Source organism: Kogia breviceps, chromosome 7 (genome assembly GCF_026419965.1).
Source record: "Kogia breviceps isolate mKogBre1 chromosome 7, mKogBre1 haplotype 1, whole genome shotgun sequence".
Lineage (NCBI taxonomy): Eukaryota > Metazoa > Chordata > Mammalia > Artiodactyla > Physeteridae > Kogia > Kogia breviceps.
Window position 1 is genome coordinate 8173209 of NC_081316.1, and position 14686 is coordinate 8187894.

General features: G+C 54.2%; 1 protein-coding gene across 7 annotated transcripts; it reads left to right on the forward strand.

Annotated features, from left to right (window-relative positions):
* The first annotated feature begins 1384 nt into the window (after positions 1 to 1384).
* SLC35C1 (solute carrier family 35 member C1) lies at positions 1385 to 8713 on the forward strand. Of its 7 annotated transcripts, none has more exons than XM_067037077.1 (3): positions 1385 to 1403; positions 3156 to 3682; positions 6931 to 8713. In XM_067037077.1, exons 2-3 carry the CDS (start codon positions 3187 to 3189, stop codon positions 7488 to 7490), a joined length of 1056 nt encoding a protein of 351 aa, XP_066893178.1. In that variant the 5' UTR covers positions 1385 to 1403; positions 3156 to 3186; the 3' UTR covers positions 7491 to 8713. The 7 variants fall into 7 exon arrangements, with proteins under 7 accessions (XP_066893178.1, XP_058924424.1, XP_066893177.1 ...); XM_059068441.2 differs by having other exon boundaries at positions 1400 to 1587; XM_067037076.1 differs by lacking the exon at positions 1385 to 1403 and adding an exon at positions 1510 to 1587 and having other exon boundaries at positions 2961 to 3682.
* The last annotated feature ends 5973 nt before the right edge of the window (positions 8714 to 14686 follow it).

Here is a 14686-nt window from a genome sequence, read left to right on the forward strand (position 1 = left end):
TAATTACTCTTGACAAGACCTAAAACATCGCCCTTTATGAATGGTTTAAACAATTAACATTCCTTAAGAAAAATTCAAAAGCAGGTTGTGCAAAGTGCATAATTCCTGAGGCTTCAGACCCCTAAGAAACATCCCCACTTCCCCTTTTCCTCATAAAGAGCCCAAAGGATTGGGATCTATGAGATTTACTGTAGTGGCCTATTACAACCTTAATCCAAGGGAGTGAAGCTAAGGGTGGAATTTCAGGTACAACATAAGGGGAGGGATTGGACACAGGGATACACCTTGGTCTCCTGGTGCATGGGGAGCCCAGACTGTGCCCCAAACATCCAGTGTGGACTGTCCCTGGGTCTCTCTTGGTGAAGTGCATCTGGCCTATATACAGTATCTATCTCTGCCCTAGGGGATCCAGGTGACCGCACATTCATCAGATAAATTAATTCCTGTTAACGTGCCAAGGAGAAGGGCCCTTCCAGGAAACCAGGGCCTCTCAGAGACAAGCCTGCCCTGTTTGCCATTAAAGTATTTGTCACAGTGAAATATCAGGCCTAAGAGAAGAGCACCTAGGGGCTGCTCTTAATAAACTGAAACCCACAACCTTTAAAGTTTGACCCTGGAATGAGACTCTCCAAGTAGGGGTCAGAGGACCAGCTCAGTCCCTTTAAGTCTTTCCTTCCCCCAAAGGGTAATTTGATTCAAAGGTGACAAGGTGATCAAATGGCATCCTCCACCTGGAGACCAGCCCATAACTAGGAAGCAGGAAGTCCCATTTCTAGAGGAAGGGGCAGTGCAGGTATTACAGAGCAAGAGCCAGAGCGGTTGGAAGAGGACAGGTCTGGGGCAGAGCTCACCCTCCGGAGGCTGTACCTGCCCTGGGGCTGTTGGGTGGTGCTCCTTTCCCGGTAACCCTTCCAGTTCCCATAGCCCACCAAGGGCTGTGTTAAACTGGGGCGAGCGTTTATGCAGTTAGCAAGTGAGACTTTAAATGTACTCCATAAGCTTTACCTTTTTATTATGGAAATTTTCAAATGTACACAGAAGTAAGGAGACTCCTATACCCTCCATGTTCCCATGCCTAACTTTAATAATTGCCTATCTTGTTTTATCTATCAACCTTTGGGGATATTTGGGGGGGGGGGGTGAGTATTCTGAGTATTTCGAAGCAAATCTCAGACATCTCACCCATAAATCAAAAGGTACTAATTAAATGGTATTTGACATCCTACACACAACTAGTCGTCTCTACTTTCAACCATATCAGCTAGGGTTTTGAGCAAGGAGGTTGAGACCCACTGGTATGGTCCAGACCCCTAGTTTTAATGACGATAACTCCGGAGAACTGAGCTACCCAACGTTGGTGCTAGAACGGGTACCAGGAAGAAGTCGGTCCTCCCGGCTGTCTGGTGAGTGACGGCCCAGGCTGGTGACCATTTCCCAGGCCCCGTCCCTGGGAGGGGGAGGGGGACCCTCCACTAACTGCTGGCAGGAAGAATCCCGGCTGTTCCCTGAAGACACTTCTGGAAGCACAGACCGGGCGCGCGGCAGCGGGCCACGAATGCAGCCGGGTACTGGGACGTGCAAGCCGCGGTAACTGGAGCTGGGGATCCTGGGCGGTATACCCGGGTCTGGGGTGGCCTTGGAAAGAGAAGGGGGCCTGCTCCCACGACCGGAGGGAGAACCCGGGGCCAAGGTCAGGCTGCGGCCCGGGTCACCCCGCCGCCACCCCGGGTCTACGTGGGGAGCAGGCCGGCGAGGCTGGCGCGGCGCCCACGCCCGGAGCTGGGAGCAGGAAGTAGTCTCCCGCGGGCGCGGCCCTGGGCTCGGCGCTGCAGGTGCGGCTGAATGTGGCGCGGGCCGGCGGCCGGTGCGGAGGAGGGGGTGAGCGCGGGGTCGCCTTCGCGGCCGGGGAACGCCAGTCCCGGGGTCGGAGCTTGCGGCTGAGCCCGGCCTGGAGTGGCTGTTTGGGGAGGGGGTGGGTTGGGCTGGGGGCGCTGCTGGGGGTCTCCGGCTCGGGAGAGGGATGGGGGCGGTGAAAGTAGGGGGAAGGAGGAGACTGCAACAAGGTTTTGGAAGTGTGAGCGGGACTAGGTAGAGGGACGCGGGGTAGGTTGGGGGGCGGGGGTCCTCTAGACGCCGGGGAACGCGGGGTGGTCCCAAGGCTCTGGGGACGCAGTCCTGCCCGGGGATGAGGGGCAACGTGTACCTGCAGATGAGCCGAGTCGAGGGGCGTCAAGCAGGGAAGGAGGAGGGGGACTGGGGGGAGGAAGGGGGCCGAGGCTCTAGCACCCACAGGCACCTCTCGCGGCTACCGAGAGCTAAAACCAGCACCACCGTCTGCGGGCAGGTAGCGCACAAGGGTTGCCAGCGACCCGACGCGAGCCTGACTCCGAAAGCCATGTCTCTGAGGCTGTGGCTTTAAGGGAGACGCTGGGCTTGCGGGCTCTTTAAGGAGGCGGTTGGGGGCGTGTCAGGAAATGAGTGCTGGGCCCGCCTCGCGGGCGGGAGCTGCCTCGGAAGTCCGGAGGTTGCGGGGCGGACCGAGGGCCGGCACTTGGGAAGACCGCGCTCCTTGGGCATGTACCGGCCCGGCTTCCTCCCGGTCCAAAACACCTGGGCCCTGAGCGCCTCTGACCTCGCTTGCACCCTCTTTCCAAACCCCTCGCACGCTCTCCTTTCAGCTCCTTGCATGCCTCCCCCTCTCACCCTGCAAACCTTTCTCTCCCATAGCAGCCCATGCCCGTCTCTCTCAGCACCTCTTCCCCACGCTGTCCCCCGCCCTTTTCTAACACCTCCGCCCTGCATTTCTCCCCCTTTTCCTTCCATATCTCTCCCCCGCCACCCCCCTTCCTGTGAATCCTCCTTGCTAGGTCCCAGCCCCTTCTCCCCTGACCTGTCGTCTCTGTCCAACCTTAGCCCGTCCCTCACCTCTTCCCTGTGTCTTGTCTCATGAACCCCCTCAGGGTGGCAGCAGGTTGTGGGACTCACCCCAGAGCAGAACCTCTCCATCCAGGAGAAGGGTGGGAGGCCCCCAGGCCACCCGCCATGTGACAGTTGAGGACTTAAGCTTGCAGAAAGCAGAAGTGAGCTCACTGCTCCGTACTCCAGGAAATCAGTCTGGCTGTAGGGTGACCCAGCTCCTCTGCTACCATGAACAGGGCCTCTCTGAAGCGGTCAAAGATCCTGCACATGGCACTGATGGGGACTTCCGACCCTTCCGGAGAGGCAGAGGCCAGCCACAAGAAGCCCTTTGTGCTGCGGGCACTGCAGATCGCTCTGGTCGTCTCCCTCTACTGGGTCACGTCCATCTCCATGGTGTTCCTTAACAAGTACCTACTGGACAGCCCCTCCCTACGGCTGGACACCCCCATCTTCGTCACCTTCTACCAGTGCCTGGTGACCACGCTGCTGTGCAAGGGCCTCAGCTCACTGGCCACCTGCTGCCCTGGTACCATGGACTTCCCCACCCTGCGCCTGGACCTCAGGGTGGCCCGAAGCGTCCTGCCCTTGTCGGTGGTCTTCATTGGCATGATCACCTTCAATAACCTCTGCCTGAAGTATGTGGGCGTGGCCTTCTACAACGTGGGTCGCTCACTCACCACCGTCTTCAATGTGCTGCTCTCCTACCTGCTGCTCAAGCAGACCACCTCCTTCTATGCCCTGCTCACCTGCAGCATCATCATTGGTGAGTGGCCAGCCAGGGTCATGGGGAATGGCTGTGGGGGGTGGGGGAAGATGGGGGCCAAAACCCTAAAGAGTAACCCTGTCAACCACCTTTGACTTTTATCTGTCCCAGCTCCCTTGTTGTGACAGCCCTATGAGCAAGAGCCTGGGGTCCAGAGAAAGCAAGTAACTTTCTGGAGGCCACCTAGCAAGTTAGGGGCCCAATGAGGGCCCTTCAAACAAGATGGGATTCTAATCTACATTTCACAGAGGGAAAACCAAGGCACAGAGAGGTTAAGTCACTCGTCAAAGATCACTCAGCTAAGTGGCAGAGGTGGGATCTGATCTCAAGCAATCTGGCTCCTTACACTTGACCGCTATACTCTCTTGCTTCTCAAGACTCCAGGTGTCCTGACTCCCCATCTAGAGGACGACATGGCATCTTGTAATAAATATACCATCACCGTCTGACCTTGCAGGCTTACAATAATGCCTGAGTCAGTGGCAAGAGATATGCTTTGAGATAACTTAGCCGTCTTCCCAGACTTGGCCCTCAGAAAATAAAAATGATTGATGGGGGACATTGTGCGAATCATTCACATACAGCATCTCCTGTGTTCCCCAGAGAGCCCCTGGGGGGTAGCGTCACCGTGATCAACTCTGCACAAACAAGGAAACTGCCACTCAGAGAGGTTAAGTCACTTACCCAGAGCCCCACAGCTAGGAAGTAGCCATGCTGGGATGCAAACTCAGATTGGCCGGACCCCCAGGCCTGTGTTTCTAACCACTCTGCTCTGTTCTTGTCCCCTAGAGGTTTAGAACTGCACTATCCAGTTCATTAGCCACTGACCACATGTGTCTATTCCAATTCAAATTCAGCGAAATTTTTTAGATTCAGTTATTCAGTTGCAGGTGTTGTTACCTGATTCTGTAGCCACATTTCAAGTGCTTAGTTGCCACGTGTAGCCGGTGGCTACTGTATTGGACGGCACAGATGACAGAACATTTCCATCACCACACAATGTTTTACTGCAGTCCATTAGGTAAGAGCACCCCCAGCCTCCCACCCCCTCAGAGCCCTCCTGGGGGGCTCTGTCATCCAGGAACGGGATCTTTCTTTGAACCTGGTCAGGTCCTTCCTGGTGCTGCAAATTTCATCTTGGTTGACCTACATATTCTCAGTTGGTGTCTTAGAGTCTCAGGCTGAGTTGCACTGGTTGCCGGGGAGAGGCCCATCCCAGGCCACGGGTCCTAGAAAATGTTCCCCTCACTGAGCCACTTCGGGACCTAGGGCTGCCCGGTCTAGGTCCAAGGTGGGAGAGGGAGCAGGGCAGAGGTGGGAGTTGGGGGGGAGCTGCTAAGAGCCCTGGCAGATCGGGCTCGCTGCTCCTACTTCCTCCCCAAGGGAGCTGGTATGGGCTCCCAGGCACCCTTAGCCAAATGCCCCAGGGATCTCCACTTCAGCCCTGCTGACCCTATAAGGGGTGGAGTGGGAGGGACCTCCTGGTTGGCAGATTTGCATGCCAGACTAGTGAAGTCATTAGGGAAACTAGGCCCAAGTCCCAAAAAGTAATCAAAGTAGCAGATGGTGAGATAGCTTCTGGGAAAGTACATTCGCTGGCCAGCCTGATGGGGTAGGCGCCCCGGAGGCTGGTGCGCTCTGCTGGCCCAGCACCTGGCTTCCTCTCTGCAGTGTTTCCCCCTCAAGGGGGTTAAGATGGGTCTCAGGGGACTCTCCAGGCCTCCTGGGATTGAGACACAAAAGGTGCTGTGGAAACCCTGGTGGGGAGTGGGGAGGGAGGAATCTAAGCAGGCATTCCAGAGAAAGTACTAGATGGGTATAAGGAAGGAGTGAGGAGAGAATGTTCTAGTCAGTAGAAAAAGCATGTGCATTTCTGCATGGCGGGGCCAGAGCAAGATGCACCCATGAGGCTGCCCAAGTTAAGTGAGTCTGGACTATTTCCTGAGGGCAGTGGCGGGGGGGGGGTGGGGGTGGGGGGTGGGTCAAGAGGGGCTTTAAGCCAGGACAGGACCTGAGCAGATCTGTACTGTAGGAAGATCATTCTGTTTGCAAGGCGGAGAGTAGATTGATTGGAGTGGGAGGGTCAAGAACGTGACACAGATCTCTACAGCTGAAGGAAATGGGAGCTCAGAGAAGTTAAGTAAACTGTCCTCAGGCCACCCAGCCTCTAAATAGCAGAGCCTGATCACAGCCCAACTCTCTCTGGCACCAAAACCACGTCGCAGGCTGCTGTGGCGGGAGATACAACATGTGTAAGATTCAGCCCCTGCCTTCTGGGAAGGTGGGGACTAGCTAAAGAGACTGTGCTGTCCCCACGGGCAGGTGCCTAGCAGCCCAGGGCAGGCAAGGGTCTTGAAGGAAAGCACAGCAGGAGGAGGCCAGGAAGAGGTCTGGGTGCTGGGGATATCAGGAAAGACTTCACTCCTGGAGAGACTGCCTTTGACCCTGACTCTCCCAGGAAGGAGGAGGGTGTTTCTGGTGCAGTAAATGATCAAGGACACTGAGCCCTGGTGTGAGAAGCAGGGAGATGAGAGGGGACTCGGGGTGATCGTGACACAGAGACACAGATCGTGGCAAGGGTGTGGGAAGCCCAGCATGCCGGGCTGAGACTCCTTGCAGACTTGGAGGGCAGTGGGGTGCCATGGAGGCTCTGTGAGCAGGAGATGTCACAACATGAGTCTCAGAAAGAGTGACTATCCCCAAAGACCTCAGGCCACAAGTGCTTCTATCCATTCTAGGCTCCCATTTTACAGACCGGGAAGCCAAGGCTCCGAGTCCTTAAGTCGCTTTCCCAAGGTCACCTTAACCACTAAGCGCTGTATCTGTGCTCATCCTTCAGAGCTCATTTCAAATGTTGCTTTCCCTGTGCCCCAGGCCAGTACAGTCTCCCAATTATGGTCTCTCACAGCACCCTGTACTGTTTTATGGACCTCATTAACAATTGTAATTAAAGAAGTCACTGGGAAATTACTTCTTTAAAATTACTTCTTTAATCGTTTTAATGTCTCGCTCCTCTGCCAGAATGTGAGCTCCGTAAGGAGGGGTTCATGTCCTGGGCTACTTCCCCAGCCCTGCGCGGTGCTTAGCACGTAGTGGAGACTTTGCACACGTTTCTCGCAGGAAGAGCCGGGAGGATGGGGTGATGAGGACGGCGTCACACAGTCTACGAGCTTTGGTGGCAAAATTCTCTGTCCTTCCTCCTCCCCATGCTCATCGCCCTCGCCCTTCTCCTCCTCTCCCTACTGTAGGTGGCTTCTGGCTTGGTGTGGACCAGGAGGGCGCAGAGGGCACCCTGTCCTGGACGGGCACCCTTTTTGGAGTGCTCGCCAGCCTCTGCGTCTCACTCAACGCCATCTACACCAAGAAGGTGCTGCCGGCGGTGGACGGCAGCCTCTGGCGTCTGACCTTCTACAACAACGTCAACGCTTGCGTCCTCTTTCTGCCCCCACTCCTGCTGCTGGGGGAGCTCCCAGCCCTCTACAAGTTCCCCCAGCTGGGCAGCGCCCACTTCTGGGGCGTCATGACTCTGGGCGGCCTGTTTGGCTTTGCCATCGGCTACGTGACGGGACTGCAGATCAAGTTCACCAGTCCCCTGACCCACAACGTGTCCGGCACAGCCAAAGCCTGTGCCCAGACGGTGCTGGCCGTCCTCTACTACGAGGAGACGAAGAGCTTCCTCTGGTGGATGAGCAACACGATGGTGCTGGGAGGCTCCTCCGCCTACACCTGGGTCAGGGGCTGGGAGATGAAAAAGACGCAGGAGGAGCCCCGCCCCAAGGAGGACGAGAAGAGTAAAGTGGAGGTGTGAGCTTCTCCGGAGACCCTGCAATGGCCCGGCCCGGCCCGGGGAGAATGCCCACGAATGAAGTGAAGGTGTCTCTCTGGACCCAGAGACAGTGGCCTTACAGACCCGATGGGAATCTGGTGGTTGAAATGGAACCAGTGTTTCCAGGTGATGTCAGGAAGTTGCCAAACCTGTCTCGACCCCCTTTCCTATTTCTGGGGTTTTGTCCTCCCCTAGGGAGGAGGGACCCCCTTGGGAAGAGCCAGTTAGGTTCTCTGGAAGAGCACCAGCTCTCTGGGAGTAGGAGAGGGACAGCACCCCTTCCTGTCCCCCTGCCAGGGCCTCCTACCTCCACATGACCTTTGGGGTTGGGGACAGGCCACAGCCTTTAAGGGACAGTATTGGCAAAGCCCTTACGACTTCACTTGGACTCAGGGGAGATGGGGGTGTGACCCCACCACAGGCTTAGGATTTGGGAAACCTCACACCTCTGTGCCCCGGGGCAGGCAGCATACACCCCAAACCAGCCTTCTTTTGGAGGAAAGTGTAGGCTGGGCTGAGGGAGGAAATGCACACTCTCTCTTCTCTGCATTGAGACCAGCAGCCCCCGTGCAAGGGGCTGAAGGATCCGCGGGCCCCGGCTCATTAACCCCCTCCCTCAGTCGCTAACACCAGTTTTGCCCGCCTCGCTCCCCGGCCCCTGAGGGGCAGCTGCCACCTGGCACAGACAACTACTGGCTCAGGTAACAGCCCCCCAGAAGTGGAGGCAGGGAGCCGCTTTGGCTTCTCCCAACTCTGCCTCTCCAAGGGCATGCTGATGGAGCCAGGGCCAGCTCAGAGCCTTCCATTCCACCCAAGCTCTGCTGGGCCCCCCAAGATCCAGGTCCCTGCCGGGCAGGTGTTGTAACCTGATCTTGATGAGGGTGTAAAGCTAACAATTACAAACTTCCCTGAGTTTGGGGCTGAAAGAAAGAATCTTCCCTTCCCCTCACCACACCCTCCGGGCCTGAGGGTGGCTTTCACAACTCCTGTCCCTTCTGTTGGGTGTTTTGTTCCACCAAGTGGAACAAAACTCCTTGGGGTAACTCCTGATGTCTTCAGCCCCTGTAACGAAAGGCTGGGGAGAGTGGGTCTTCTCACGACTACTTTCTTCCAGCCCCCGCACAATCCCGGGTGGTTTCTAATGAAGTTGGTGGGGCCTGATGCCCTGAATTGTGTGTGATTTAATTAAAAACCAGAGTAAGACATCCTGTGTGTGTGCAGCGAGACGGGACAGTCAGAGTCTGGCTGGGATTTATGAACGAAGGCTCATCCCTGCCATCGCCAAGCCTGGGTTCTCGCAGGACAGCCCTTCTAAGAATCTGTCCTCCCTCCAGGCAAGGGGTTGATCCAAATACCAAGACCCCTTCCAGACCTCAGGTTTCCTATTGGTGCTTGTTGCCATTTACTGGGCACTTGCTGGAGGCAAGACTGCTGAGTCCTCTGTTTCATCTCCACAACCCTCCCACGCGCCTTGAGGTGGGCGCCATCGCTGATGACCCATTTTACAGATGAGGACACGGAGGCTCAAGGAGGAGCACAGGAAGGAAGAGGCAGCAGTAGGATTCAGACGGAGGTCTCTGCCTTCAGAGCACACGTACCCAGCATTTTTTTGAGCGTCTACTACGTGCCAGGCACTGTGGTAGAACGTACTGCTATGAAGACCCAAATCTGCTTCAAGGGTCTCGAATATAAACACACATCAAGGGCTTCCCTGGTGGCGCAGTGGTTGAGAATCCGCCTGCCGATGCAGGGGACACGGGTTCGTGCCCCGGTCCGGGAAGATCCCACATGCCGCGGAGCAACTAAGCCCGTGAGCCATGGCCGCTGGGCCTGCGCGTCCGGAGCCTGTGCTCCGCAACGGGAGAGGCCACAACAGTGAGACCCGCATACCACAAAAAAAAAAAAAAAAAAAAAAAAAAAAAAAAAACACACATCAAGGTCCCCATAACAGATGCAGTATTGCCCTGAGGTCTCAGAAGATGGAGAGACCAAGTCTTCACAAGGGCCAAGGTGTTTGAGCTGAATATTACTGGGCAAGTAGGGGACTCCAGGAGCAAGGGTAGACTGGCCCAGGAAACAAGGTTAAGCTGAGGAAAGAGCACATGGGGGGTGGTGAGAGGTTTTTTTTTGGGGGGGTGAATAGAAAAGGAGGGTGGGCCATGGCATGAACAGCCTTGAATGCAGTGGTCAATCTGGACTTGATTCTAAACGATTTTTTTTTTTTTTTTTTTTTTTTTTTGCGGTACGCGGGCCTCTCACTGTTGTGGCCTCTCCCGTTGCGGAGCACAGGCTCCGGACGCGCAGGCTCAGCGGCCATGGCTCATGGGCCCAGCCGCTCCACGGCACGTGGGATCTTCCCGGACCGGGGCACGAACCCGTGTCCCCTGCATCGGCAGGCGGATTCTCAACCACTGCGCCACCAGGGAAGCCCTTAAACGATTTTAAAACCATCACCAGGTCCCTTAAACAGAGAAGGGACATAATCGTTTCTGCACCCTTTGTATGATCAGAAAATTGAGATAACATTCTTAATGTTAGTTGTACTTTCTTGAACCAGATTCAAGAAAAACCTAAATAGTTTGAAACAAATTCAGGCAGCCTTAACTCTCAGGACACAACTGAACAGGCTACTGTGTAAGACCCCCCCACAGAAAAGCACAAAGATGTGCAGTGTATGTGGATGGGTTTGAATCCGCACGCGGCAGAGGACCCCAGTTCTGATGCAGATGAAGCCCAGGGAACTGCCAGAGCCGGCCTTCCAGCATGCCAGCCCCTCCCACAGTCAGCACCGTCGCACCCAGCTCATCTCTATGGTATTGGAAGGAGCCAAGGCCCCCTCCAGGAATGTTTCCCCTGCAAGCGGCAGAAGAGGTGCTCCTTCCCCTGCAAACCCACTGTTCCCCTTCTCTCTTGTCCCTTTTTTTTGAACAAATTGTCTTTTGTTTGTGACATACAAATACAACCAATGGAAAAAGAGATCACTTTCTCCCTTTGATTCCAGTGATAACAAGTTGCTAAAGAAAAAAATGTACCTATCAAGAAGGAGTTTCTTTTCAAAGTTTCCTCTAAAATAAAAAACCAGGAAGGGTTAAAAAGAACCATATAAATGTCATATACACATCTGACTTCAACAAAGATAACCTGAAATAGGGTGGATACAACTAAAAAAAAAAAAAAAAAAAAAAACCTCCGAAAATATATTTTAACTTGCCCCAAACAACAAACGAACAAAAAAAGCCTGGTACAAAAGACAGGGATGTGGAAGTCAGCCTGCCCAGCAAAAACAAAAAATTGCTGGGTGAAGATGGAGAATTTAGGAACAGTGAGCTGGGCCAACACTGCAACGCACCTGTGCTTCAGAATGCATCACTCTTCACTTCTGTTTTTGAAGAGCACTTGACCAGGAGTCAGGAGACCTGGGTTCCACTTCTTAGGAGCTAGGGGGCCTCAGGCAAGTCCCCTAACCTTTCCAGGCCTCACTTTTCCTATCCCTATATCTGAGATATGGGGATAATCCTTGTCCATCCTGCCCCACAAAATGATTGTGAATTAATTCTCAGCATCATTCTGGAAATACAGTGAGCTATTGTTCTTATCAACATCAACAAACAACAGTCTCTTGGAGTATTAACCATGCATCAGGCACTAGGGAGACAAACAGTGGACAAGACACTAAAAACAAGTAAACAAATAAATACAGCATGTTGAGGACAGTGAGGAAAACAAAAAAGCCAAAATGGAGACTATCAGAGGGGACCCTTCTCCAGACAAAAGAATCAGAGAAGGCCTCTCTCTGAGCACATTTAACATCAAAGCCAAATGATGGGAAGCAGCCAGCCATAGGAAGAGCTAAAGGAAGGGTGTCCCAAGCAGAGGTTACAGCCCATGCAAAGGCCCTGAGGAAGGAAGAGTTGGGTGTGGTCCAGAACCAGAGAGAAGTCCAGGCGGGTAGGAGCAGAGTTGGGGAACCAGCTATTCCCAGGGCACAAAAAATCCCAGGAATAAGGACTTCCCTGGTGGCACAGTGGTTAAGAATCCGCCTGCCAGTGCAGGGGACATGCGTTCGATCCCTGGTCCAGGAAGATCCCACATGCCACGGAGCAACTAAGCCCGTGCACCACGACTACTGAGCCTGCGCTCTAGAGCCTGCCGACCACAACTACTGAGCCCACGCGCCACAACGACCGAAGCCCACGTGCCTAGAGCCCGTGGTGTGCAACAAGAGAAGCCACCACGATGAGAAGCCCGCGCACCGCAATGAAGAGCAGCCCCCGCTCGCCACAGCTAAAGAAAGCCTACGTGCAGCAACAAAGACCCAATGCAGCCAAAAATAAAAATAAATAAATTTGTATTTTAAAAAAATCCCAGGAATAGGAGAGGCGGAAGAGACAGACTTGGCAACTTTCTGACATTTTACTTGGAAACACTGGCTCCTTTGGGTTCCACTCACCATGGGGTGGAAAGAGAGGAGGTCAGAGACCAAGTTCCAGCCAGGGAGCACGCCGCCGACCACAGCAAGGAGGTTAGACTTATTCCCAGTGCCTGGGGAAGCCACTGGAAGTGCCATGACTGGCTTAGAGCTTAAAAAGTTCCCTCTGGCTGCTGCGACGAGAATGAATTAGATACATCACTTAACCTCTCTGATCCTTTTCCTCATATGAAAGAGAACAAAGTTGTTCCAATTCAGAGATAATATGTTGATTTAAGGAGTCAACATACCTGAAATTTAGTTACTAGACGAGAAAACGGAGGCCCCAAAGGGTCAAATGACTAGTCTGGGACACCGATGACAAAACAAGAGTGTGGTACTCAGCCCTGCTGGCGCCCCCGTGTCTGATTTGCCTCCCACAGCTGCCTCACCAGATGCAGCCCTCGCCCAGCACATCCCCCCACCCCCCAAACCTTGGCTCCTGTGAAAGGGCTAAATTTAGGACCTGAAACCAGCTGAAATGGGACAGCAGAGCCTGCTGCACTGAAGCACCTGGTCCAGGTGTGCTGGGAGCTTCGGTGAAGGAAGGCTGTGGGTGGTGCGGGGCAGGGAGGGGTGGTTTGCAGTGTGGGGACGACAGACAGCAGGATGTCCGGCACCTGTGGAGCACAGGGGGCGGAATTTATAACATGAGAGCTGGGAATGAGTTGGGTAATCAGAGTCCAGCCCCGGATCCCACAGACAGGCCCGAGGCTCAGAATGCATGACAGGCTTGCCCGAGGCCGCGGTGCCATGTAACCCAGACCCCTCCTCCCAGGCCAGCGCCCTTTCTATGAAGCAGCCTCATCATCATCATGTTTAGAAGTAATAATAATCACCACGATGATTATTATTGATAGCAATTGTTAGATACTCACCACATGCCAGGTGCTACTCTCAGCACTTGACCCGGGTACTACTCACATCCCCCTTTCACAGATGAGGTGAGGGAACCAAGACACAGAGAAATTAGCAGCGTGACCCAAATCACAGAGCTAGGTTCCCTCTCTGCACAGTGAGACTGAATATACAGACAGACATTGGCCAAAGCATATACGACAATAGAACTCTGACCCACAGCTTCGGCAGCAATCAGCTCTGGAACCCAAACCAATATCTCCACAGACGTGAGCCCAGGACACTCAGGATCTGGGGAATGACTGCCCGTTTCCCTGTCTTGGCCCCGCACCCCCTGCTTCCAGCTAAGGACCAACCAGTCACATAAGGTGCCCTGCCCCCTTGTACTTAGCCCGCCTCCAGCTTCCCCATCGGTTTAACAGCCTCCTGAAGCCTTCCCTTTTCTCACTATAAAGCTTCCGCATTCCTCTGCCTGCCTTCAAGTCTTTGCCACATTACAAGTGATGTTGGCTGACTCCCCCCCTATAGCAAAAGCTCCAAATAAATAGCCTGTTTGTTCTCGTTTGGGCGGATCTTTGTTTATTTCTACAACTCCCACCCCCATCAGCTTTCTGTCCAGGTTACAGGCTGGCTTGGGGGGAGGAAATAGTCTCAGGTGAGCCCCAGCCAGGTGGAAGGAGCGTGTGGTGTGAGGGCGGGGCCCGTTGGGGGTGGCCTGCATTTCTACCACTCCTGCAGTCTGGCTTCCAGGCTGCTCTGTAGCCCCAGAAGGCTTATATGCTTTTCCATCCAGCTAGCAAGCCTCTCCCTGCTTCCTCCCCAGGTCACTATGCACAGGGTCCCTGCATTACCTCATTTTTCATTCCCCCGGTCTGTAGTGAGTGCCTGCTATATGCAGGGCCTGAGCTAGTCTCTCTACATCTTCATCTCAGGTAATCCTAACCCCCCTTTAATAACCCTGATTTAAAGCAGGATCACTTTGGGCTTCCCTGGTGGCGCAGTGGTTGGGAGTCCGCCTGCCGATGCAGGGGACGCGGGTTCGTGCCCCGGTCCGGGAAGATCCCACGTGCCGCGGAGCGGCTGGGCCCGTGAGCCATGGCCGCTGAGCCTGCGCGTCCGGAGCCTGTGCTCCGCAACGGGAGAGGCCACAACAGTGAGAGGCCCGCGTACCGAAAAAAAAAAAAAAAAAAAAAAGCAGGATCACTTTGCACTGAATCTCAGATGGAAAGAAATGACTTAAAACGGTAAAATCAATTCAACCACCACCCCAGTGAACCAGTGGATCCTGAAGCCAACTCAATCTATCCAACAAAACTTGGGCTCTGGAACAGCATCATGGTCATGGAGCTGAACCCAAACCCAAACCGTATCTCATCGATCTCAGCTTTCATCTCCCATGAAACCTGGTGGGATGGGGTCAACAGAGACAAACACAGACCTCCAACTCTGTCCTGGGACCAAGAGCTCATATTCACTTGAGTCGGACTCTGTGGGAAGGTGAGGGGGCATAAAAAGAACAGGAAGGTTCTCACCTTCTCCAGAGACCAGGCAAGCAACAGGCAAAGGGGAGAGGCCAGGGTGTGAGTCAACAGGGATTAGTGGAGCCTATAGCAAACTGGGGGCCAGTGAACCCAGCAAAAGGCCCCAAATTCCTAATTTCCAAAATAGTTTGCCCCTCTGGCCACCAGTTTTGAACTTCTAGGCAATTGGACCTAAGTTGGAATCCCAGATCTGCCATGTGCTGGCTGGGCGTCTTTGCGTGAGTCAGATAACATTTCTGCAGACTCAGTTAGTTTCCTGGCCACTTCCTAGCTGTGTGGCCATAGGCAAATGACTTGATGTCTCTGAGCCT